This window comes from Oncorhynchus mykiss, chromosome 8, assembly GCF_013265735.2.
Source record: "Oncorhynchus mykiss isolate Arlee chromosome 8, USDA_OmykA_1.1, whole genome shotgun sequence".
Lineage (NCBI taxonomy): Eukaryota > Metazoa > Chordata > Actinopteri > Salmoniformes > Salmonidae > Oncorhynchus > Oncorhynchus mykiss.
This window is the reverse complement of record NC_048572.1, coordinates 29,561,973-29,589,462: the sequence shown is the minus strand read 5'-3', so window position 1 is coordinate 29,589,462 and position 27,490 is coordinate 29,561,973. Positions and strand designations below refer to the sequence as shown.

The following is a 27,490-nucleotide window of genomic DNA, read 5'->3' as shown; positions in this document are numbered from 1 at the left end:
AACTCTGTAGTAGACGTCTGTAGTTGAACTCTGCAGTAGAGGTCTGTAGTAGAAGTCTGTAGTAGAGGTCTTAGTAGACGTCTGCAGTAGAGGTCTGCAGTAGAGGTCTGTAGTAGACGTCTGAAGTAGAACTCTCCAATAGAAGTCTGTAGTAGAACTCTCCAATAGAACTTTGCAGTAGAACTCTGCAGTAGACGTGTAGTAGAACTCTGCAGTAGACGTCTGTAGTAGAACTCTGCAGTAGAACTCTGCAGTAAAACTCTGCAGTAGAGGTCTGTAGTAGAACTCTACATTAGAACTCTGCAGTAGAACTCTACAGTAGAGGTCTGCAGTAGAGGTCTGTAGTAGAGGTCTGCAGTAGAACTCTGCAGTAGAGATCTGAAGTAGAACTCTGCAGTAGAGGTCTGAAGTATAGGTCAGGCGTATACCTCCCTGTACGCCTCCCTGTCTGCCTCCCTGTACACCTCCCATTAGGCCGACCTGTATGTCTCCCTGTACTCCTCCCTGTCTGCCTCCCTGTCTGCCTCCCTGTCTGCATCCATGTCTGCCTCCCTGTACACCTTCCTGTCTGGCCCTCTGTCTGCCTCCCTGTACGCCTCCCTGAACGCCTCCCTGTCTGCCTCCCTGTACGCCTCCCTGTCTGCCCCTCTGTCTGCCTCCCTGTCTGCCCCTCTGTCTGCCTCCCTGTACGCCTCCCTGTACACCTCCCTGTACACCTCCCTGTACGCCTCCCTGTCTGCTTCTCTGTACACCTGTCTATACGCCTCCCTGTACGCCTCCCTGTACGCCTCCCTGTACGCCTCCCTGCACGCCTCCCTGTCTGCCCCCCTGTTTGCCTGTCTATATGCCTCGCTGTTTGCATCTCTGTCTGCCTGTCTCTTTGCCTCGCTGTCTGCCTCTGTGTCTGCCTGTCTATATGCTTCCCTGTATATATGCCTCCCTGTCTATATGCCTCCCTGTCTGCCTGATCACTGTCAAACACTCCCTAAAACACTTCAGCGAGCAGGCCTTTCTAATCAACCTGGCCCGGGTATCCTGGAAGGACATTGACCTCATTCCGTCAGTAGAGGATGCCTGGTTATTCTTTAAAAGTGCTTTCCTCACCATCTTAAATAAGCATGCACCGTTCAAAAAATGTAGAACTAAGAACAGATATAGCCCTTGGTTCTCTCCAGACTTGACTGCCCTCGACCAGCACAAAAACATCTTGTGGCATACTGCATTAGCATCGAATAGTCCTCGAGATATGCAACTTTTCAGGGAAGTTAGGAACCAATATACACAGCCAGTTAGGAAAGCAAAGGCTAGCTTTTTCAAACAGAAATGTGCATCCTGTAGCACAAACTCCAAAAAGTTTGGGACACTGTAAAGTCCATGGAGAATAAGAGCACCTCCTTCCAGCTGCCCACTACCCTGAGGCTAGGAAACACTGTCACTACTGATAAATCTACAATAATCAAGAATTTCAATCAGCATTTTTCTACAGCTGGCCATGCTTTCTACCTAGCTACCCCTAACCCGGTCAACAGCTCTGCACCCCCCATAGCAACTTGCCCAAGCCTTCCCCATTTCTCCTTCACTCAAATCCAGATAGCTGATGTTCTGAAAGAGCTGTAAAATCTGGATCCCTACAAATCATCTGGGTTAGACAATCTGGACCCTCACTCTCTTAAATTATCCGCCGCCATTGTTTCAACCCCTATTACTAGCCTGTTCAACCTCTCTTTCATATCGTCCGAGATCCCTAAAGATTGGAAAGCTGCCGCGGTCATCCCCTTCTTCAAAGCGGAGACACTCTAGACCCAAACGGTTACCAACTACTTCTCAGATAGAGTTCAGGGTGTTCAGTCAGAGGGCCTGTTGTCCGGACCTCTGACAGTCTCTATGGCATGGCAGGTACTGACTGACTATCCAACCGATCCTTGACTTTGGCGATGTCATTTACAAAATAGCCTCCAACACTCTACTCAGCAAAATGGATATAGTCTATCTGTTTTGTCACCAAAGCCCCATATTCTACCCACCACTGTGACCTGTATGTTTTCGTTGGATGACCCTCACTTCATATTTGTTGCCAAACCCACTGGCTCCAGGTCATCTATAAGTCTTTGCTAGGTAAAGCCCAGCCTTATCTCAGCTCACATGTCACAATAGCAGCACCCACCCGTAGCACGCGCTTCAGCAGGTATATTTCACTGGTCATCCCCAAAGCCAACTCCTACTTTGGCTGCTTTTCCTTCCAGTTCTATACTGCCAATGACTAGAACGAATTTCAAAAATCACTGAAGCTGGAGTCTTATATGTCCCTCACTAACTTTAAGCTTCAGCTGTCAGAGCAGCTTACCGATCATTGCACCTGTACACAGCCCATCTGTAAATATCCTCATCCAACTACCTCATCCCCATATTGTTATTTTTTGTTGTTGCTCCTTTGCACCCCAGTATCTTTCCTTGCACATTCATCTTCTGCACATCTATCCCTCCGGTGTTTAATTGCTAAATTGTAATTATTTCGCCACTATGGCCTATGTATTGCCTTAATTCCCTAATCTTACTACATTTCAACACACTGTATATGGACTTTTCTATTGTGTTATCCCATGTGTAACTCTGTGTTGTTTGTGTCGAACTGCTTTGCTTAATTTTGCCCAGGTCGCAAAATAAATGAGAACTTGTTCTCAACTGGCCTACCTGGTTAAATAATGGTGAAATATATATATATTTTTAAACTATGCCTGTCTGTCTCCCTGTCTGCCTCCCTGGCTTCCTCCCTCCCTGTCTTCCTCCCTGCCTGTCTGTCTGCCTCCCTGCTTGTCTTCCTCCCTGCCTGACTGCCTGTCTGCCTTCCTGCCTGTCTGCCTCCCTGCCTGTCTGCCTCTCTGCCTGCCTCCCTGTCTACCTGCCTCACTGTCTGCCTGCATTCCTGCCTGTCTGCCTCCATGCCTGTCTGCCTCACTGTCTGCCTCACTGCCTGCCTCACTGCCTGCCTCACTGCCTGTCTGCCTTCCTGCCTGTCTGCCTCCCTGTCTGCCTGCCTCACTGCCTGCCTCACTGTCTGCCTGCCTCACTGCCTGCCTCCCTGTTTGCCTTCCTGCCTGTCTGCCTGTCTGCCTCTCTGCCTGCCTCCCTGTCTGCCTGCCTCACTGCCTGCCTGCCTCCCTGCCTGTCTGCCTCACTGCCTGCCTCCCTGTCTGCCTGCCTCACTGTCTGCCTGCCTCCCTGTCTGCCTGCCTCACTGCCTGCCTCCCTGCCTGTCTGCCTCACTGCCTGCCTCCCTGCCTCCCTGCCTCTCTGCCTGCCTCCCTGTCTACCTGCCTCCCTGTCTGCCTGCCTCACTGTCTGCCTGCTGCTTTCAGTACCCTGTTGGATACAATATGGGGATTTGCTGTAAAGGCTTAGAGTCTGCAGTAAAACAAGACAAACCGCCAACCGTACCGCAGCAGAAATGTAGGTTACTGCCTGGCTGAATTTTCACTTTAATCTTACCACGAGTAGAGAAAAACGCTCTACTGGCTGCATTCAGATGAAATGAACAAAGGCAACACTAACTTTGACTCATGATGACTTTTTTCTAACAGCCTTCTATGTGACTCAGAACCTGGCATAACTTGAGAGTTAGAAGGGTGGTATTTGATGCCACCGGCACCCACAGTGCCATGCTTGCCAGGTCTCTATGTCACCCCCAGAGCCTTGAGAGAGAGAGAAGGAGAGAAATAGAAAGAGAGAGAGGGAGAATTCTGCAAAAATCCTGGAAAAATCTCCTCCGTGTACAACGTAAAACAGAAAAGAATGCATGCAGAGCAGAATTAGGCCAATACCCGCTAATTATCAAAATCCAGAAAAGAGATGTTAAATTCTACAACCACCTAAATGCAAGAGATTCCCAAACCTACCATAACAAAGCCATCACCTACAGAGAGATGAACCTGGAGAAGAGTCCCCCTAAGCAAGCTGGTCCTGGGGCTCAGTCCACAAACACAAACAGACCCCACAGAGCGCCAGGACAGCAACACAATTAGACCCACCCAAAGCATGAGAAAACAAAAAGATCATTACTTGACACATTGGAAAGAATTAACAAAAGAACAGAGCAAACTAGAATGCTATTTGGCCCTAAACAGAGAATACACAGTGGCAGAATGCCTGACCACTGTGACTGACCCAAACTTAAGGAAAGATTTGACTATGTACAGACTCAGTGAGCATATCCTTGCAACTGAGAAAGGCCGCCGTAGGCAGACATGGCTCTCAAGAGAAGACAGGCTATGTGCACACTGCCCACAAAATGAGGTGGAAACTGAGCTGCACTTCCTAACCTCCTGCTAAATGTATGACCATATTAGAGACACATACTTTCCTTAGATTACACAGACCCACAAAGTATTCGAAAACAAATCTTATTTTGATTAACTCCCATATCTACTGGGTGAAATTCCACAGTGTGCCATCACAGCAGCACGATTTGTGACCTGTTGCCACAAGAAAAGGGCAACCAGTGAAGAACACACACCATTGTAAATACAACCTATATTTATTTTATTTATTTTCCCATTTGTACTTTAACTATTTGCACATCATTACAACACTGTATATAGACAATATGACATTTGAAATGTCTTCATAATTTGGGCACTTTTGTGAGTGTAACATTGTTTATTTCACTTTTGTTTATTATCTATTTCACTTGCTTCGGCAATGTAAACATATGTTTCCTAGCCAATAAAGCCCCTTAAATTGAAAGTGAATTGAGAGACAGAGACAGACAGACACAGAGACAGAAAGACAGCGACAGACAAATATAGACAGAGACGGGCATCCCTGAGTAGGCACTCCGTTGAGACAGTCGAAGGGTTATTCAAAGTCAAACAGGATGTGTGTAGAGACAGACAGAGACAGCGACAGACAAATATAGACAGAGGCGGACAGGCAGACAAAAAGACACAGAGCGAGACATGCAGACAGAGAAAGAAGCTCCACTCTCCACTACTCTGCACTGGGCTAATTAGAACCACACTCACGTGAGGCTGCGCTCGATTCATGCCTGACACACAGCGCAGCACAGCCTTGCAGCACAGCCTTACAGCACAGCTATGGAACCACACTGGGCCCCCTTCAGTTTCACTATCACGCTTTTTTATGGAGAAAGCGTCATAGCAATCCACTTCCTGCAGCAGGTACAGCATGAGAGGGGTGTGTTTGTGTGTGTGTTTGGAGAGGGATAGCGAGAGAGAGAGGGATAGCGAGAGAGAGAGAGGGATAGCGAGAGAGAGAGGGAGAGAGAAAGAGAGAGAGAGAGAGAGAGAGAGAGAGAGGAGGAAAGCTGATTTCCTGCTCAGGGGATTGCATCTAATTTCTTCTCTCAGCTAGCCAGCCTGGTGTAGGCTAGGCTGCGTACGGAGATGCTCGGTATATTACAGCCATCTAGTGGTGGCTCTATGAACAGTTTATAAACCTCGGGGAAGAGGAACCTCTACTTCATTATTATTTTACCCTTATTTTACCAGGTAAGTTGACTGAGAACACGTTCTCATTTACTGCAACGATCTGGGGAACAGCTACAGGGGAGAGGAGGGGGATGAATCAGCCAATTGTAAACTGTACAGTAGAGAAGAACAACTAAAAGGATGGATTATAAAACACAAATGGAACACTAATCTGGTACCTGGCCAGAACATTAAACCACTACATTTAACAGCACCCAAAGGGCCCCTGTTTTAATAGTAACAACTAACAATTAAGTTGTTGTTTTGTTTACTGGTATTAGAATCCCTATTAGCTGGCTACAACTATGCTACCTGGGGTCCAATTAAAGCCAAATACAAAACAAGTCCACAAAAGACAAAGCCCGAGGGATTTAGCCAGAAGCAGTACACTGCATAGGGAACTATTTAGGATGGAAATAATGGTGATGTCGTGCCCTTGGCTCCTTGACGTTGAAGTGTCGACTGGATTAGATGTGAAACCACTGGAACGCCTGCTGAGGCATGACCGTGGGCTAATCACTGGGTCAGAGTAGCACTCATCGCCTCAAACCACGACTCTGTGTCAAAGACAGGACAAGAAACACAGATGAGAGAGAGAGAGAGAGAGAGAGAGAGAGAGAAGAGATAGCAAAAGAACGAGAGAACAAGGTAAAGGCAGAGAGGTGAGGACCTAAAGAGAGTGTGAGACAGCGAGGGAAAGAAAAGAGAGCAAGGCCGAGGACGAGAGCCGTGGAGCCACCAGCAGCATTAGCCGGTATGAAAGACCAGTGTGATCACAGCTCCTTTTCGACATGATTCAGCTCGTTAGCTGTGCTACGGGCAAAGCAGAGCAGAGCGACCCTTACATTGCACTGTCCCGTGAAAGATCGCGCACGCCACTGTGCGCGCCTGCCACCGCAAACTGAAGACGAGAGTCCCCATCGTCACGGGGATAAGAGCCACACACATCTGAGAAACCTCTTTAGGGGTGTTTATAAAATGACTGCTCGGGCAGAACCAGCAGTTATACATAACGTCAGTCACTCACTGGCTCATAAAACCAAGTTACTAAAGCTCTGTGACCAAACAACAACAAGGTGTGACACTGAGAACCATTTCAAACCAATTCAGCCGCTCTTGTGCTGAAGGTCTTCGGGGCATATTTTGAATATCACAGACACACCATTCCTTTCACTGTTGCTGTCACCGAGAAAGTAGAATATACAGCGTAAGAATAAGGTAACAACCAGCACGATGCAGAAAACCCTTTGACCGCTGGTACTGACGGCTGTCGCACAGCGTCCCTCAGTGCAACAGGCCATGGAAAAGTTGAAGGCGTCTGTCTGTGTGTCTGTCTGCATGTGTACAGTAAGAAGACAACGGTACTCACGGTCGTTGCACTGCGTCCCTGTGTAAGATGTCATGGTGCAGTCGCAGGTGAAGTTCTCCCACTGCTGAATACAAACGCCCATGTTGGCACAGGAGTCCTCCTGACAGGTAGTGCTGGGTCCTGGAGGAACAGACAAGGTGTAAAGGTGTGGAGTAACCACAGGGGATGCCACTGAGCTCTGTCATTGGAGGTACCATGCAGTAGTGCACTTTGTGTGGAACAGGAAGTGGGGGGGGGGGGGGGGGGGGGGGGGGGTCATGCGGGCCGTATCGTTCCAACAGGACGTCTCAACGTTTGGAGAAAGAAAACACAACACTCTCTCTGTGTGTTTTAACACGGCATAAGAACCATTACGAACAGGCAAGAACAGACAAGAGGAATAGACGACCTTGTCCACATGTGGCTTTACGATAACAGATACTGTACAGGAGCCACAGAAAGTGTTCCCGCCCTCCTAAAAAAGAAAACGATCAAAAACGACACGTCTTTTTTCCAGGAAGTGAAACATTACAACAAAGGGGAAACACTGTAGATGTACAACACCGTAGACTTAAGGCAACACAGAAATGAAAATAAGAACAGTAACAAGTGAACACTTCAGAGTGTGCAAGTACAGTAGTGCATATCCCTGAGTATGCACTCCGTTGAGACAGTCTAAGGGGTATTCAAAGTCAAACAGGATGTGTGTATACCATTCTCCACCAACCGCCACCACACATACAGTATCTCACACTTTTGAATACTTGTCTAAGTGGGAATGCAAACGAGAACAATATGTGTATAGTAAATCCGTCTGGATCCAAACAAATGACATACAAATCTTATCAAGAAACCTCCAAAAGAAAAAATGAATTTCAAAAAGTGAAATGATCAAGAAACAGAAACAACTGCAAATAAACAGTCATTTAAGTGCAAGTGTCATGTGAAAGAGAATATGTGAGAAATGAGAAGACAGTGGAGGTGAAACAGAAGAATAGAAAAGTAGTAGTATAGTTGCTGGCTGAAAATGCCTTTACTGTCTAATGCAGGTGACGGTATTCAGTCGCACGGCCCTGTCTGTACCGGAAGACTCACTCTCTGTAACGGCACTTTCTCGTTTCACCAGAGAAAGGATGGAAGGAGTACGACAGGGTTGAGAGAGAGAGAGAGAGAGAGAGATAGAGAGGGGCTGAGAGATGGCCTCAACAGCACGGTTGATGCGCATTTGCAGTATTTGCTATACTTTTCTGTATATCTCAACTTTTAATACCTGAGTCATTTACTTTGATATATAGAGACGGGTATACGTAACTCTGGGAACCCCCTGAAACTAGCCTCGGTTAAAGCTCAGCAGCAGGTATGTGATGCTATTGGCTGCTTCCTCTGTCCCACCTGACACAGTAATAATCTGTGTCAGGTGTGTCTCTGTATCTCAGTATAGTAGGATATATTCTAATATATATATATATATATATATATATATATATATATATATATATATATATACACGCACTCTACATGTATCATCTTCTACCTATTTAATTACAACTCTGATCCACTATGTTCCAGTCATCCCCCCTACTCTCCTCTCTGACCATGGGAGCATGAACATGAGTTTGTTTCTGTTCAAACTGTAATGGACTCTGCTACTCTGGGTCTGTGTCAGGCGGATGGACGGATGGACCGAGCAGAGCATGATTACCATAAAGAGTGGGCCGGTCGGTGCCGCGGCCGTAGGCAGACAGCAACTACGCGTAGGACAACATAATTACAGTACTACAGCCCTGGGCTGGAAATGGACCTTATGGTTAATAATGGATGTGCTTCTCTGTGTATGGGTTGGAATGATTGTTTTTCACCTCCTCTCTTTCAGTATCTCTCTCTGTCTCTCCCTTCTGGATTCTCTCATTTGTTCCCCCTCTTATCGCTCTCTTTCTAACCCTCCCTCTCTGTCTCTATCTTCTTTTACACTTCTCTCTCTCTCTCTCTCTCTCTCTCTTTCTCTCTCCAACATTTCTCCCGCCACTCCCAGAGAGCGAGTCCTCCTCGCCAGCAGTAGGACATGCTACACCCACAATGCATTGCACACAGCATTCTTTCAGCCACGCCTCAGAGAAGCGTTGAGAGTTGAACCTTCTACCTTGCAGGTCGGCTTTGGTGAAACCAACTTTGTTAGCGCAGAAAAACAACAAACAGAACAGAAAGAAGTGGGAAACAACAGAGTCAGGTTAGTGAAGGACCATAGGGTTAGTTTGAGTATCTGGTATAGTAGAGGTATAGGTAAGTACAGTGACTATAAAGGTAAGTACTTCACTTTGTTATGTTAAGTGGTTAATTAGTGTTCGTCTGTTAGATTGCAGAAAAATGAGTAGGTAGAAAAAGTGATTGGGTTTATAGATATTGGTGTGTAAGTCATTGCTTGTGTTTAGGGATGTCCTGTGAGAGAACAAGCTCAGTTTGAATACTGATCCTTTGGCACTACCTAGTGGTAGATGCAGTGCCCCAGTCTATTAGTTTACCACAGTCCACCAGTGGTTCCCAACCTTTTTCGGTTACTGAACCACTGCCCAGTTCCCCTGTAGTACCCCCTCATGTGCATTTTACCAGTAGGCCTATGGTCTCATGAGTCTTCTCAAGTACCCCCTGTGGATAGGTCCTAGTACCCCTGGTTGGGAACCACTGCCCTACACCATTAGGCTGGGACCCTAAGTGGCCATAAATTAACTGGGCTTGATGGTCAAAAGGTGTGAGTGGGCAAGGACGATAGTATAGCAGAGGGTCAAGATCTAGTCATCTAGGGTGCAAGGGGTCGATTTGGAACTGGACGCATACATACTATATGGGTTCATTTGGCGTAGGGGTCATAGGTCATGGGTCGTACCTTCACAGCCGCGTTCGATCTGTCCGGAACGGAACAGGGCGTCGTTGATGAGGTCAGGCAGGCGGCCGTTCAGATCTACAGACGCCAGACAACCCTGGAAACCTTCCCTAGAGACCACCAGTTTAGGAAGGTTCTGGTACATGTTAGGCCCCAGCCCTGCCACAAACAGATCCCCTTCAGGGAGGGAGAGAGGGAGAGGGAGACACAAAAAGAGAGAGAGAGAGAGAGAGAGAGAGAGAGAGGGAGAAAGAGAGAGAGAGAGAGAGAGCGAGAGAGAGAGAGAGACACAAAAAGAGAGAGAGAGAGAGAGAGAGAGAGAGAGAGGGGGACAGGTGAAGGGAGGGGTGAGTTGACGAACAAATGAAGGATAAAGGATGTAAAGGTCAGAGAGTGTGTCAACACCGTTTCTGTAAATAGAGGATAATCCAGTCATTACACAACTATAACGAGTTTGTTCAGTCAAATCAGCAAACAGCCTGAGCAAACACCAACGACGGCTCCATTCCAACATCCACACTAGTATCACTTAGAAGGAAGCATGTGTCGGACACGCCTTCTAAGTGCTATGCTACAGTAGCGTAAACGTTGGATTGACAGTGTTTATGTCTCTATGATAGAAGGGCATATAGAGGCTGACTGCTTGGTTTTTACTGAAAAGTAAATCTCTAGTGCTGGTAGAGACTTGCTTCCTTGGAACGGTGGGAGAAAGTGTATGAGGATATGTTGATCAGTGTATTTCTTGTTACCTTTGAGGTCGAGGTTCTTGGCTCCGTTGACGTTCTGCGTGACGGACTTGGCGTCCACCTTGAGGGTGTGTGTGTTGGTGGCGTCCCTGGTGATAACTACGTTGTGCCACAGGTTGTCATTCAGTGCACTGTCACTGTTCCCCTTCAACAGACTGGGACCGTTCCCCAGGTCAAACACATAGTGGACAAACCTACGGAGGGATGAGACAAGGGACACAGATGCATACCTCAGCACCCCTTAGAGCTTCCCTTCATTAAGGGCCCTTCTTCTACACTATACGCCCCAAGAGGAGCCACTTTAGCCTGTGTGTGTGTACTCTGGGACCGGCCTCAGAGAAGCCCCTTCAGCCTATGTGTGTCCATTAGCGTGCACTACCAAAAAAATAGGACTCAGTTTGAAGTGTGTGAGTTACTGAGAAGGGGAGTGTGTGCACAAGCAGTGGTAGAGAAAACAAGAGAGCACTCGCTCTCCTCTGAACACTGAGCAAACAAGGCCAGGTAAGAGAATGACGGTACTCGTACATATGACTAGTGCCTCACCCTTTGACCAGCTCAACAGCGATAAAGTCGTTTCCGTCGCCGCTGTTGAACAGTATGAATCCGTCCGGGGAGGTGGTTTTAAACTGGAAGAACAGGTGCATGGTGGTGTAGGCCTGCAAGGTGGCCAGGCCCAGGTAGCTGCCCTTGGACTTGAAGGTCACCGGGTCGGCGATGATGAAGCGCATGCCGAAGCGGGCGTTGAGCTCGCAGAAGTCGATGTCGCCGTTCTTACACATGTCAATGTAGAACATGCCGTTGAACTTCAGGCCCTGTGGGTGGAGGTGAGTTAGGGAACGATAACGATAACGATAACATTTGGTATCGCGATAACTCAGCGGTGACAATAATATGGACAGCTATTTGTATCACCCTAAGTAATGCTAAAGCAAGGAAGAGAGAAGTTGTTCAAATCTTAAGGGGGAGAATCTAGAAGAGGTCTAGAGGCTATAACAGTAGCACTAGCTCTGACCCCGACCCCCTTCGGTCTGTGTAGGTCAGTGCCTGGCCAGGAGCCAAATGATGATTTATGATCTAACATGTGTTCCTGCCAGGCCTGGAGGTGTTACCTGCAGGTGTCCAACGAAGGGTGGGGGAGAAGAGGAGACGAAACGTCTCTCTGTCAGAATCCCTGTCTCCACATTGTGGAACTCCAGCCGAGTGTGGTCACCTGCCATCTGGCCTGGAGAGAGAGGAAGGAGAACGAGAGAGAGAGGAAGGAGAACGAGAGAGAGAGGGTGTGGGGAGTCAAAGGAGGAAATAGAAAGATGTAGGGAATAGCAAAGGAAGGGAAGAAAGGGGGGAAGAGGGAGGAGAAGGCAGGATTGGAATATGAAAGGATTTCACCTCTTTTATTAGTAAAAAAAAAATGCTTTCGTAAAATATATTCTCATCACATCAAAAGCAGTACCTTCAGCCATGTCTTCGTCGACTGTCAGTTTGAAGTTTTTACCGCGTCGGACAACTCTGACGGAGTGCCAGTCATAATTATTGAGCTTTTGTCCCGCATATAGAATCTCTGGTCCCTTGCCTGAGAAGGACCGTTTGTTAGTTCAGGGTTAGAGTTAGTCAGCAACGCAAACCAAACCTTTGTTTTGTCGGGGTGAGCTTGGTTATTTTACCAGCAACCTTAGCGGTGACGGCAGAAAGCGGATGATTCTGCGATTCAGAGATACAGTATTCTCAACCTAACTTCCCTTCCCCCCTTCTACACCTGCTACGCTAGGTTAGTCTACCGCTAACCAATTTGTTGGTCAGAGAAGAAGAAAGCATTTTCTGGGACACTGATTCTAGCTTGGATCTTGAATGCAGGAAAGCAGGTTGGTTGCACTCTGGGCATTTTGCGTTTACTTTGCTAACTCTAAAATCAAAGATTTGGTTTGGCTTAAAGTAAAAACAGAGGAGAAAAGATCTGAACAGATTACAATAAATGACAAACCGTAATACATACAGTATATGTGTACAGTATGTAATAATCTATGTCCATTGTCAGTGGACGTATGACTGCTCATATGGTAAGATAATAACTGCTGTTACTCATAAAAGGGCTTGGAACTTTTTTCAAAGCACATCTCTACACAACGCGGACAAATCATAGAAGGTGCAGGTCCACAGGTCCACAGGTTCACAGGTCCACAAAGGGCAAAGGGCAAATACAAATTCCTCTTCTATCCACAAGAGGGCGTGTCAAGCCTGTGGTGTGCCACTCCAGTGTGTTCACGGAGAGTGTGTGTGTGTCTGTGTGTCTGTGTGTGTGTGTGTGTGTGTGTGTGTGTGTGCGCGCTCGTGTGTGTGTTTCATTACACATCTTACCTACTGCCACATTAGGTGTGCTGTGCAATCAGTGACATTGATCAGAGTAATTGGAGTGAATGACTGTGTCTGATCTGTCACTCAAACTGGGATCTACCGTGAAATAAAGCTGCAGCTTGGGGACAGGCTGTCACACACACACACGCACACACAGAGCGAGAGAGAAATCCACACAGACGCACACACTCAAACACACATACACAGTTTCAAACACACCTTGCACACGTATCAGTTGAAACCAACATTCGTTCTCCAGGCAACATTCACAAACCAGGCCCTTGACTGTCTGTCATGACCAACACATGTTCCTCTCTCTGTCAGACTCAAGACCTCTTAATGAGTAAGAGCAGTTGTACTGTACCTCTGTACAAGTCATTCAACCATTTATATTGTCAAGACAAACAGAGAATACCATTCCCATACTAGGACCGTTACATATGGGAGGGAATTTCAGTAACATGAGGGCAAAATACTGTAAACCTAACAAAATAGATCAAGTAAAGTTGGATAATTGAGTTAAATGTAATGTATAGAAACAATTATAATGTCTTCTTTGATCTTGGCTATAGCTGATCCCTTATCCATGTAATTCCATTATCTCACTTCTGTACATTACCCTATCTATAACACACAAATCATGTCAAACATCATTATATAACGTTCATTTAAAGAAGAATTCTCCAACAAGTGGAGTGGTGACTTACTGGTGTTACAGTTTATCCTGACACAGTCTAGATGGGGGGAGAATAAGTGACAGATGAAATCGCATCCTTCAAGGTAAAAGCTGCAGACATCCAAGAACAGAAACTCCACCTTCCGGGGACGGTCACATGACGTTGGCGGCCATTTTAGGTTGTTATGGTAACTTTTGATGATGTCAACATCAAACTGCCATTTTGGATATTATGACTTATTCCAATTTTGACCATTATGCTTTCTTTGAGTTGAGGTCAGAATTACTTCTCTCAAATTAAAATACTTTTTTTTGTGTTTGGCAGTATTTTGTAGGTCTGATGCGTGCTATAAAATACATTTTGAAAAATATTTTAAATGTGTTTACATGTGTATTCAATTTCAAAATGTCCGCTTGCAGTTCAATGGCCACATCGATTTACCAACCCAGTATTTTGGAAACTTCATTTTGTCCTCAACACCTGTAGCCATCAGTTGATTTATAAATCAATTTGCAGTATACTTTACATTAAACTACAGGTTATAGTGTTATATGATGGGTATCTTGTTCAAAAGAAGATACAGGAAGTAGACTAGTGCTGGGATTGGTCTGATTGGTCAGGTGATCTGGGTTGGGATCCATGTGACCCAGCTCGTCATGTACCGTCAACCGCAACAGAAAAGTGGACGCAAACAGCATCGATCCAGTCAGCACCAGCACTGCACAGTGGCCTAGAAGCGAATCACTAACCTGTCTCTAACACAGGACTAGTTGTGTCAGTAGTAGTAGTGGATTTAGTAGTTTATGTTTGTTGGAGCGAAACCAGCCGGATCAGATTATCTACTGAGCAGTATAGTTGATAAAGTGATTGAAAACATAATGTATATAAAACTAACTGAAGTATAGTCATCACTGTAGTAATGTGATGGTAATTATGTGTTGACAGGTGCTGTTTGTGTGTGTATTGTATGAGCGCATGCGTTCGTCAGTACGACAGATTGGGTGCTTCTATCCTATCCCATTTTGGGCCGACATGTAAGCTTGAATAGAAATAAGTTATACTAGCAAGAGCAGTGTATGAGTTTCTCTTTTCTTTGAAGTCATTTCATTATTCCCGCGCAGCTGCAACCAGATGTGCGAGTGCTTTTTGGAATGTTGAACCCTCTCCTACATGCCTATAAGCCACCATCTGCAGGCTAGCTGTGTGCTGTGGGCTCGGGCTGTATGCTAGGCGGGCCGCAGGCTAGGGGCCGTTGAAGGGGTGAGTACCATCTTTGAACAAGGTGACATGGGAGATACCACCTACACTACTGTAGGGGTACTAATGGGAGGAGCCATGGACCTGCTAATATGGACCATACCAAAATAAAAATAATAAAACAGGAAATAATAAACAAAACACTGTTACGACAAGAACAAGCCCAGATGTTATCAGTACGTTACATAAGAGATACAAATTCGAAATAAAACAATAGGACCTATTAAAAGTCTTATAAATGCGTATATGGTATATGCTAGGCCAATGTGGAACAATGTTTGTGAAAAATGTTGAGTAAATCATTGAAAGTGTCTAGCCTGAGAGTTATGTGTTACAATTAGTGAAATGTTCTACAGTCAAGTCAATATCGTAATGAAGAATGACTGTGGTATGATCTGTTCAAAAGATGTAGCCTGAAAGCATGGATATCGTGGTTAAGTGTTAGACTCATGAGATAGAAATACCCTACAGAGACCACAGCAACAAAGGAATAAAATACTGTATATAATGCCAAGCAAATCAAAATACAATCCATGCAACTACTGTACAAAAATGATTCAAAATGAGTTTTAGTTTGTGTTAGATTTTTTGATGTATTCGACCAAAACAAAAAAATAACTAATGTAAAAATACAACTCACAAAAACGACTATGAGCTAACTTAAACATGCCTCCTCAAAAGAAGAGGGTTAGCGGTCAACTGTTTTATACGATACCTAGGTTGATCGTGAGTTTGACGCGGCCGCTGTCCAGCTCGAGACGGAGTGTGTCAGCGGAGTCCCGAGAGTTAGTGGCCATTAGGAGCCCGAATGCATGCTGGGACTTGAAGCGGAGGGAGACGTCCTCTGCCTCAGTGTGCATCACGCTTGGCATCACCACTTTCATATACATGCTGCCGTCGTAGCTCAGGATGGACGCCTCTGTAGAGTGGAAGGAGAGAGGAGAGAGAGAGGAAGTGGGTTAGAGATGAATAAGACAAACCTCAATGGATATACACTACCATTCAAAACATTGGGGCCAGTTAGAAATGTCCTTGTTTTTTAAAGAAAAGCACATTTTTTTGTCCATTTATATAACGTCAAATTTATCAGAAATACAGTGTAGACATTGTTGATGTTGTAAATGACTATTGTAGCTGGAAACGGCAGATATTTTATGGAATATCAGAGGCCCATTATCAGCAACCATCACTCCTGTGTTCCAATAGGCACGTTGTGTTAGCTAATCCCAAGTTTATCATTTTAAAAGGCTAATTGATCATTAGAAAACCCTTTTGCAATTATGTTAGCACAGCTGTAAACTGTTGTTCTGATTAAATAAGCAATAATACTGCCTTCTTTAGACTAGTTGAGTATCTGGAGCATCAGCATTTGTGGGTTTGATGACAGGCTCAAAATGGCCAGAAACAAAGAACTTTCTTCTGAAACTCGTCAGTCTATTCTTGTTCTGAGAAATGAAGGCTATTCCATGCAAGAAATTGCCAAGAAACTGAAGATGGTGTACAACGCTGTGTACTACTCCCTTCGCAGAACAGCGCAAACTTTTTCTGACCAGAATAGAAAGAGGAGTGGGAGGCCCCGGTGCACAACTGAGCAAGAGGACAAGTACATTAGAGTATCTAGTTTGAGAAGCAGACGCCACACAAGTCCTCAACTAGCAGCTTCATTAAATAGTACCCGCAAAACACCAGTCTCAACATCAACAGCGAAGAGGCGACTCCGAGTTCCTCTGTCCAGTGTCTGTGTTCTTTTGCCCATCTTAATCTTTTATTTTTATAGGCCAGTCTGAGATATGGCTTTTTCTCTGCAATTCTGCATAGAAGGCCAGCATTCCGGAGTCACCTTTTCAGTGTTTCTTGGCAATTTCTTGCAAGGAATAGCCTTCCTTTCTCAGAACAAGAATAGACTGACGAGTTCCAGATGAAAGTTCTTTGTTTCTGTCCATTTTGAGCCTGTCATCGAACCTACAAATGCTGATGATCCAAACTCTCTGTACTTTGCTCCGTTCATCTTTCCCTCGATCCTGACTAGTCTCCCAGTCCTTGCCGGTGATAAATATCCCCACAGCATGATGCTGCTATTGCCATGCTTCACCGTAGGGATGGTGCCAGGTTTCCTCCAGAGAGACGCTTGGCATTCAGCCCAAAGAGTTTAATCTTGGTTTCATCAGACAAGAGAATCTTATTTCTCATGGTCTGACAGTCCTTTAGGTGCCTTTTGGCAAACTCCAAGAGTGCTGTCATGTGCCTTTTATTGAGGAGTGGCTTTCGTCTGGCCACGCTACCTTAAAGGTCTGATTGGTGGAGAGATGGCTTCTGGAAGGTTCTCCCACCTCCACAGATGAACTCTGGAACTCTGTTAGAGTGACCATCGGGTTCTTGGTCACCTCCCTCCCATTTAAGAATGATGGATTCCACTGTGTTCTTAGGAACCTTGGAAGATACAGACATTTTTTGGTACCCTTTCTCAGATCTGTGCCTCGACACATTCCTGTCTCGGAGCTCTACAGAGAATTCCTTCGAATCTCATGGCTTGGTTTTTGCTCTGACATGCACTGTCAACTTTTGGACCTTACAGTGCCTTGCGAAAGTATTTGGCCCCCTTGAACTTTGTGACCTTTTCCCACATTTCAGGCTTCAAACATAAAGATGTAAAACTGTATTTTTTTGTGAAGAATCAACAACAAGTGGGACACAATCATGAAGTGGAACGACATTTATTGGATATTTCAAACTTTTTTATCAAATCAAAAACTGAAAAATTGGGCGTGCAAAATTATTCAGCCCCTTTACTTTCAGTGCAGCAAACTCTCTCCAGAAGTTCAGTGAGGATCTCTGAATGATCCAATGTTGACCTAAATGACTAATGATGATAAATACAATCCACCTGTGTGTAATCAAGTCTCCTTATAAATGCACCTGCACTGTGATAGTCTCAGAGGTCCGTTAAAAGCGCAGAGAGCATCATGAAGAACAAGGAACACACCAGGCAGGTCCGAGATACTGTTGTGAAGAAGTTTAAAGCCGGATATGGATACAAAAAGATTTCCCAAGCTTTAAACATCCCAAGGAGCACTGTGCAAGCAATAATATTGAAATGGAAGGAGTATCAGACCACTGCAAATCTACCAAAACCTGGCCGTCCCTCTAAACTTTCAGCTCATACACGGAGAAGACTGATCAGAGATGCAGCCAAGAGGCCCATGATCACTCTGGATGAACTGCAGAGATCTACAGCTGAGGTGGGAGACTCTGTCCATAGGACAACAATCAGTCGTATATTGCACAAATCTGGCCTTTATAGAAGAGTGGCAAGAAGAAAGCCATTTCTTAAAGATATCCATAAAAAGTGTTGTTTAAAGTTTGCCACAAGCCACCTGGGAGACACACCAAACATGTGGAAGAAGGTGCTCTGGTCAGATGAAACCAAAATTGAACTTTTTGGCAACAATGCAAAACGTTATGTTTGGCGTAAAAGCAACACAGCTGAACACACCATTCCCACTGTCAAACATGGTGGTGGCAGCATCATGGTTTGGGCCTGCTTTTCTTCAGCAGGGACAGGGAAGATGGTTAAAATTGATGGGAAGATGGATGGAGCCAAATACAGGACCATTCTGGAAGAAAACCTGATGGAGTCTGCAAAAGACCTGAGACTGGGACGGAGATTTGTCTTCCAACAAGACAATGATCCAAAACATAAAGCAAAATCTACAATGGAATGGTTCAAAAATAAACATATCCAGGTGCTGTTCACAAATGCTCTCCATCCAACCTCACTGAGCTCGAGCTGTTTTGCAAGGAGGAATGGGAAGAAATGTCAGTCTCTCGATGTGCAAAACTGATAGAGACATACCCCAAGCGACTTACAGCTGTAATTGCAGCAAAAGGTGGCGCTACAAAGTATTAACTTAAGGGGGCTGAATCATTTTGCACGCCCAATTTTTCAGTTTTGGATTTGTTAAGAAAGTTTGAAATATCCAATAAATGTCGTTCCACTTCATGATTGTGTCCCACTTGTTGATTCTTCACAAAAAAATACAGTTTTATATCTTTATGTTTGAAGCCTGAAATGTGGCAAAAGGTCGCAAAGTTCAAGGGGGCCGAATACTTTCGCAAGGCACTGTATATAGACAGGCGTGTGCCTTTCCAAATCATGTCCAACCAATTGAATTTACCACAGGTGGACTCCAATCAAGTTGTAGAAACATCTCAAGGATGATCAATGGAAACAGGACGCACCTGAGCTTTCAATTTCAAGTCTCAAGGTCTTATGGTACTTCTATTTTTTATTTGTAATACATTTGCAAACATTTCTAAAAACCTTTGTCATTATGTTTTATTTTACAGCTGTAACGCAACAAAATGTGGGAAAAGGGATTGGGTCTGAATGCTTTCCGAAGGCCCTGTACTTAGTCTTAAGGATGAACCATAGGCCTACACATCCCACATGCACACTCCAAACGTTGTACTACACTACTGTGTCTGCACGCCCAGGCTCGACACACAATGCTCGACAAGCAGAACATTTTACACATCAACATCTTCCTTCCTCGACAATTTCCCTTTGTTCCTTACAGTGGTTCCTTCATGACTATCATGCACACCTGTTTTCACACACACACACGCACACACACACACACACACACACACACACACACACACACACACACACACACACACACACTCAGTTGGTAGAGCATGTCACTTGGATGGTGGGTTTGATTCCCAGCGACAACCCAGGTGTAAAATGTATGTGTCGCACGCATGACTGTGAGTCACTTTGGATAAAAGCGTCTGCTAAATGACATATATTACATTACGATTACAAGGACTCTCCCTCTCCGACTGACACATCTACGGTGCATCCTATCCCAGTTAAACAGAGAGATCAGCACATCAGATAAGAGGAAGGGAACACATTTAGTCACAACACCCCCCCCCCCTATTTCTGCTGTTCACACGTGTCGTCATGGGGTGAGGCTGGGCTATAATGCTGGAAGGTGTTCTGTTCTGGGAGAGATGTATTAAAAGGGCACTCAGCCGTGAAATACTTTCTTTGACACCTCGACTTTAAAAGGACAAATAGCCCTCAGGCTTTATTTTACTTGGATTAAAATAAAATACTATCTCTGGCTGGAGATGATAATATTGCAACTGTCTAAGCCGAGGCTCTCTAGAGGCAAGTTTGCTAGGAAATGAAAGTGCAGGTGTAACTTCGCCTACTGAATGCATTTCTTTGTTCTCTTCCTGTTCTACTTGTTGTTGTGATTGAATACTGACACTGATTTGATTTTATCTTCACTCATGCAATAATATTTGACTGCCAGCGCTTGACAGAGCTTGACATTACAGCTACAATTTACGTCAAACCAAAAGTCGCTGCGACAAATGTGTTATGAAACCTGATGCTTTGAAAGCAAGGTTGTTTGATGGAAACTCGTTAAAAAAAAAAGCTAGCTTGCTAGCCAGCTCCGTTGCTAAATATTAGACGTCCGGACACGTCTGACGTTCTGTAACTGATTGTTCCGTGCTCTTAACTACACGTAGATGATAATCAGACCTTGGCCATGAAAAGTGAGAGAGAAGGCCCTCTCTGTCTTCCCTCTATTTTCCACCAGGACAGAAACACATCGTATTTCCCTGTGATATCCCCTCTGACAAGCCAAGGTATTGACCACAGCCAGGCCCAGGTCCAAGATCCAAGAGGCAGGAAAACAAGGTGAGAGACGTGATGTGTGTGAGAGCGTGTCTGGCTGGCTGAGCGCGTTGCAGAACATCTCTAATAGACATGTAAGGACACAGAAAAATGATTGCTTGTTGAGTGCAATGGGCTTTTCTTGAAGACGTGGATGTCGATTATGGCAGCCCCCGCACCTCTCTGATTCAGTTGGGTTAAATGTGGAAGACACATTTCAGTTGAATACATTCAGTTGTACAAATGACTAGGTATCCGTCTTTCCCTTTCCCTTTCTTGCGGTCAATGTGACATCTACAAATGATTTCTAATTATGTTCTGGCCCCCTGACCAATCAGCTCAAGGAAAAATCGGCTGAATATAGATGATGATCCCTGGTTTACACCCTGGTAACAGACTAGGTGATCGGCCCCTATATGAAACGGTATGGGTGTGTGTGCGCGTGTGCGCCAGTGTATATTATGCGTCCCTGCATGGGTGCGTGTGTGTGCGAGCTTGTGTTTGATCTGTGACACACACCCACACACACTCCCCCACATACGATAACGTGCTGCTATGCCTACCCAGCTGTGTGTTGCTCTAAAGAGAGATATCAGCAACTCTGAACAGCTCATTTCAGACGGTAATTAAAGCGCGGGGGGGGGGGGGGGGGTCACTTTACATAATTAGCTGAGAAATAGAGGCAGGAGATGGAGGGATACAGGGAGGGAGGAAGAGGAGGAAAGGCTATTAACAACATGAAAGCTCCACAGCGCAGATCCCTGAGATGAAGATGGAAGGGGGTGGTGCATGTGTTGCTAAGCAGGGTTTCCTGCAGTCTCATTTCTGCAGCGGTGTTTAACATGGAAGTCAACATTGTGGATGTCTGTTCCGCGGCCTCTTCCTCTGTGTTGGTGTGTTTGTGTAGTAGTGACAGTCAGCCACATTGTTTCAGTAAACAAACTCTCAACCGGAGGCTCTCAACGTGAGGGGACGTCTGTTGTATGTGGATCCTGTGAGTCTCTTATGTGAAATCTACATTGTGTGTTTAGATGCTGACAGTGTTTCATGCTACAAATACACAGTCATGCAGGAAGATCATGTCAAAGTCATGTATGCAGCTAAATCTGGTGTTGATATTCCTTTCTCATTGTTGACAATTGTGTGTTTGTGTGTATGTGTGTGTGTGCCTGTGTTTGTGTTTTCGGACAGCTCAAGCTCAGTGTCTGTGCTCTTTCAGGCAGTGTGTTTGTGTCCATGTTTGTGTTGACTGCAGTAGAGCTGAGTGTGTGTGTGTGTGTGTGTGTGTGTGTGTGTGTGTGTGTGTGTGTGTGTGTGTGTGTGTGTGTGTGTGTGTGTGTGTGTGTGTGTGTGTGTGTGTGTGTGTGTGTGTGTGTAGAGCCCCTCTCAGAGTCAGGCAATGGGAAATGGCTCCACTTGAGAGAGAGAGAGAGAGAGAGAGAGAGAGAGAGAGAGAGAGAGAGAGAGAGAGAGAGAGAGAGAGAGAGAGAGAGAGAGAGAGAGACTGTTTGCGGCGAGTGGACATTATCCCCCATAATCCCCCCATGTCAATCAGTGTGGAGTGTGTGAGAGCAACATTATGGCAAAGTTTCAACAGCATCAGCGGTACTGGGGAGGCATCATCCCCTCTTAACGCTCGGCATGCTAGCTGCTTCTTTCAAGATCAACGTAAGTGTGTGAGAGAGAGAGAGATGTTGACACATGTTGACATTGAAACGTGCACATACTGAGTCACATCCTCATTGTTATAGGGATGCTGAGTCACCTCCTCATTGTTATAGGGATGCTGAGTCACCTCCTCATTGTTATAGGGATGTTGAGTCACATCCTCATTGTTATAGGGATGCTGAGTCACATCCTCATTGTTATAGGGATGCTGAGTCACATCCTCATTGTTATAGGGATGCTGAGTCACATTCTCATTGTTATAGGGATGTTGATTCACATGCTCATTGTTATAGAGATGCTGAGTCACATGCTCATTGTTATAAGGATGCTGAGTCACATGCTCATTGTTATAGAGGTGCTGAGTCATGCTCATTGTTATAGAGATGCTGAGTCACATGCTCATTGTTATAAGGATGCTGAGTCACATGCTCATTGTTATAGAGATGCTGAGTCACATGCTCATTGTTATAAGGATGCTGAGTCACATGCTCATTGTTATAGAGGTGCTGAGTCATGCTCATTGTTATAGAGATGCTGAGTCACATGCTCATTGTTATAAGGATGCTGAGTCACATGCTCATTGTTATAGAGATGCTGAGTCACATGCTCATTGTTATAGGGATGCTGAGTCACATGCTCATTGTTATAGAGGTGCTGAGTCACATGCTCATTGTTATAGTGATTATAGTGACATTAGAATGTCAAATTGTTTTGTATTTTAGTATGTTTTTCTCCCTAATTTCCATCTGGTCTCATTTCTGCAGCTCCCCAACGTGCTCGGGAGGTGAAGGTGGAGTCATGTGTCCTCCGAAACATGACTTGCCTAACCGCGCTCTTAACACACGCCACCCGCCAGCTTAACCTGGAAGCCAGCCACACCAATGTGTCAGAGGAAACACCTTTCAACTGTCGACCGGGGTCAGCCTGCAGGCACCCGGCCCGCCACAAGAAGTCGCTAGAGCGCGATGAGCCATGTAAAAGCCCCCCCGGGCCAAACCCTCCCCTAACCCGGACTAAGCCGGTTGTGGCACAGCCCGGGAAGGAACCCGGGTCTGTAGTAACACCTCAGTGCCTAAGACCGCTGCGCCACTCGGGGGCCCCCAAAAGTCTGATTTAAATCATGCCCATAGTAAGTATAATCGGAGATTTTAAACAACTGTACTTTCATACAGGCCCTCTGTAATACCATGTACATGTTACCTTGGGGTCATATAAGAGGTTTTCTGAGTCAGATATGTTCAAGGGGCTTTGTAAGGCGATGAATTAAATCCAGATGACTTCCTTTGTTAGGAATATTATGGTCACTCAAACACAGTCTGTCCATTACAGTGACTTTCAACCGTCCTCACACGGTTAATTTGACTATGCTTTATTAAAACAGCAAAGTCAAAGAGTTGTGGTCTGACTAATACTGTGACATTGGCATAACTTCCTCTTTAAAAGTGTATTCAGAGTAGGCTTATTTGAAGCCTTTTGGGTTTTTAGAAATATCTCTAATTTCCAAACTGGGCAATGAGACAGATTAGTCTAACAGGTGTATTTGACCTGAATGACAGTGAAGTGATGATTCATGATTATCGTCAGATGACTTATGGTTGCAAGATGTCCTTCCAGCATGCTGGTCGGCCTGGTCAGGTCTTCAGCACCTTCAGCGGGGCAGGTGACAACCGGATGCATCCGGTTCAGGGGAAATAGAAAGAGAGCCTGTGACGTGACTTCCTCTTTTGGACGTTGAACAAGTCAAAAGCTCCATCTTAACTCCTCCTCCACATTTACTGGATTGGTTGAACACTGCAGAAGGGAACCTCCCCCGACAGTTCCATTTGTTCTGGTCAGGACTATAAAGAAAGCTACGCCGCTTAGGTGTTTCTTTTATGCCTTTTACGTGACGTTACATCTTCAGTCACACACACTGTTCTGTCTGTTCCACACTCTGCCACAGGGGGGCACTACAGGCCAGATGTTACAACACAACGCGACAGATAACGACGAGAGATGACGAGAATGGGAAGGAGAAAGAGAGAGGAGGGAAGTAGGAAGGGAGAGAGAGGGAAAGAGGAAGCACCGGGCCTATTTAACAGCAAGATATGAGAGCTCGTACACGTTCTGTCTGCGTTGTTACTGTCTGTGCTCCATCAGAACCCTCTCCCCTTAAACCAGCCTAGGAACCTTGAACCCTGCCAAGGAGATTGGAGGTCTTGTCAATTTCTCAGATGGGCGCTCTCTGAAAGATTGATTTGGTCTGGTTCTTCCTTAGAGCAAGAGAGAAAGGGAGGCAGAGAGGGAGGGTAGAGGTGCAGTCACCTAGACCCTAAACCCCACTGACTTAGCCATACCCTGACTATCATCTCCAGCCAATTTATATGCACTGGGACGTGACGGCCCCATCCCTATCCCCTCCCATACAGAACACACACTGGAGTTTTTATAAACACCTCGGCACCAGTACAGGGCTCCTAAGCACACATTTAATTAGAGTTAGGGATTAGAGAGCAATAGCATAATGTTCCCAAGCCGAGCAGAGGAAAAACTACCCCGCCTGGAAACAGCATTATCAAGTGGAAGACCTCGCTGCTCTCTGCTACTATTACAAGTAAACAGTGTCAAACAAATCTCTCTCGCCCTCCCTCCCTCCATCCCTCCATCCCTCCCTCCCTCCATCCCACCCTCCCTCCCTCCATCCCTCCATCCCTCCCTCCCTCCCTCCCTCCCTCCCTCCCTCCCTCCCTCCCTCCCTCCATCCCTCCATCCCTCCCTCCCTCCATCCCTCCATCCCTCCCTCCCTCCCTCCATCCCTCCATCCCTCCCTCCATCCCTCCCTCTCTCTCTTCCCTGCAGGACGTTTCACTATGAAATGTCTAAAGCTGCATCAGGCTCCAGTTGACTGGTTGATGTTGAATGGCTCCAAGCCCTCCTTCCACCATCTTCACCAAACAACCACAGAGCTCCAAACCACCGTCACCATCCATCCATCAACCACTTAGCCTGATACAAAATTGGGGGGAGGAGAATGGGGAGGTGGGAGGACACAAATGCTGTTCTTACAGCCTGTTGTTCAGCTATAAAATTCCATCTCACGGTGTTTACGTCATTACATTCTGAGAAGCTACATGAATCCACTACGGTACAGCAGCACAGCCATATTAAACACTGCAAAATGAGACCATCACCGACATTTGACAAAAGCCGTCAGCACATAGAGAGGATAGAGAGAATAACACATAGAGAGAATAACACATAGAGAGAATAACACATAGAGAGAATAACACATAGAGAGAATAACACATAGAGAGAATAACACATAGAGAGAATAACACATAGAGAGGATAGAGAGAATAACACATAGAGAGAATAACACATAGAGAGAATAACACATAGAGAGGATAGAGAGAATAACACATAGAGAGAATAACACATAGAGAGGATAGAGAGAATAACACATAGAGAGAATAACACATAGAGAGAATAACACATAGAGAGAATAACAAATAGAGAGGATAGAGAGAATAACACATAGAGAGAACAACACATAGAGAGTATAACACATAGAGAGAATAACACACAGAGAGAATAACACATAGAGAGAATAACACATGGAGAGTATAACACATAGAGAGGATAGAGAGAATAACACATAGAGAGAATAACACATAGAGAGGATAGAGAGAATAACACATAGAGAGAATAACACATAGAGAGAATAACACATAGAGAGGATAGAGAGAATAACACATAGAAAGAATAACACATAGAGAGGATAGAGAGAATAACACATAGAGAGAATAACACATAGAGAGAATAACACATAGAGAGGATAGAGAGAATAACACATAGAGAGAACAACACATAGAGAGTATAACACATAGAGAGAATAACACACAGAGAGAATAACACATAGAGAGAATAACACATAGAGAGTATAACACATAGAGAGGATAGAGAGAATAACACATAGAGAGAATAACACATAGAGAGTATAACACATAGAGAGGATAGAGAGAATAACACAGAGAGAATAACACATAGAGAGAAAAACACATAGAGAGAATAACACATAGAGAGAAAAACATATAGAGAGAATAACACATAGAGAGGATAACACATAGAGATGATAGAGAGAATAACACATAGAGAGAATAACACATAGAGAGAATAACACATAGAGAGGTTAACACATGGAGAGAATAACACATAGAGAGAATAACACATAGAGAGAATAACACATAGAGAGAATAACATATAGAGCGAATAACACATAGAGAGGATAGAGAGAATAACACATAGAGGGAATAATACATAGAGAGAATAACACATAGAGAGGATAGAGAGAATAACACAGAGAATAACACATAGAGATAATAACATATAGAGAGAATAACACATAGAGAGAATAACATATATAGAGAATAACACAGAGAGGATAGAGAGAATAACACATAGAAGGAATAACACATAGAGAGGATAACACATAGAGAGGATAGAGAGAATAACACATAGAGAGAATAACACATAGAGAGAATGACACAGAGAGGATAGAGAGAATGACACAGAGAGAAAATAACACATAGAGATGATAGAGAGAATAACACAGAGAATGACACAGAGTATAGAGAGAATAACACATAGAGAGAGTAACATAGAGAGAATAACACATAGAGAGGATAGAGAGAATAACACATAGAGAGTATAACACATAGAGAGAATAACACATAGAGAGTATAACATATAGAGAGAATAACACATAGAGAAAATAACACATAGAGAGAATAACACATAGAGAGGATAGAGAGAATAACACATAGAGAGAATAACACATAGAGAGGATAACACATAGAGAGAATAACACATAGAGAGAATAACAAATAGAGAGAATAACAAATAGAGAGAATAACATATAGAGAGAATAACACATAGAGAGGATAGAGAAAATAACACAGAGAGGATAGAGATAATAACACATAGAGAGGATAGAGAGAATAACACATAGAGAGGATAGAGAGAATAACACATAGTGAGAATAACACATAGAGAGGATAACACATAGAGAGAATAACACATAGTGAGAATAACACATAGAGAGAATAACACATAGAGAGAACAACACATAGAGAGAATAACACATAGAGAGAAAAACATATAGAGAGAATAACACATAGAGAGGATAGAGAGAATAACACATAGAGAGAATAACACATAGAGAGGATAACACATAGAGATGATAGAGAGAATAACACATAGAGAGAATAACACATAGAGAGAATAACATATAGAGCGAATAACACATAGAGAGGATAGAGAGAATAACACATAGAGGGAATAATACATAGAGAGAATAACACATAGAGAGGATAGAGAGAATAACACAGAGAGAATAACACATAGAGATAAT

General features: G+C 44.6%; 1 protein-coding gene across 11 annotated transcripts in view; it reads right to left on the bottom strand.

Annotated features, from left to right (window-relative positions):
* LOC110529758 (neurexin-3b) overlaps positions 1-27,490 on the bottom strand; it is a 526,672-nt gene that overhangs the window by 278,113 nt on the left and 221,069 nt on the right. For 8 of the 11 annotated variants that reach the window (XR_005052850.1, XM_036985244.1, XM_036985245.1 and 5 more), the window contains 8 exons: positions 15,454-15,657; positions 13,512-13,538; positions 11,906-12,025; positions 11,565-11,677; positions 10,999-11,267; positions 10,459-10,649; positions 9,713-9,886; positions 6,853-6,972 (listed from right to left, as the gene is read on the bottom strand). Coding sequence is in view for 10 of the 11 variants with exons in the window: in XM_036985244.1 (XP_036841139.1) it covers positions 6,853-6,972; positions 9,713-9,886; positions 10,459-10,649; positions 10,999-11,267; positions 11,565-11,677; positions 11,906-12,025; positions 13,512-13,538; positions 15,454-15,657 (1,218 nt within the window). In the remaining variant the exon portion in view is untranslated. Of the gene's footprint in view, positions 1-6,852; positions 6,973-8,971; positions 8,999-9,712; positions 9,887-10,458; positions 10,650-10,998; positions 11,268-11,564; positions 11,678-11,905; positions 12,026-13,511; positions 13,539-15,453; positions 15,658-27,490 lie in introns of all 11 variants that reach the window. The other 3 variants (XM_021612249.2, XM_021612253.2, XM_036985242.1) reach the window with 1 other exon arrangement.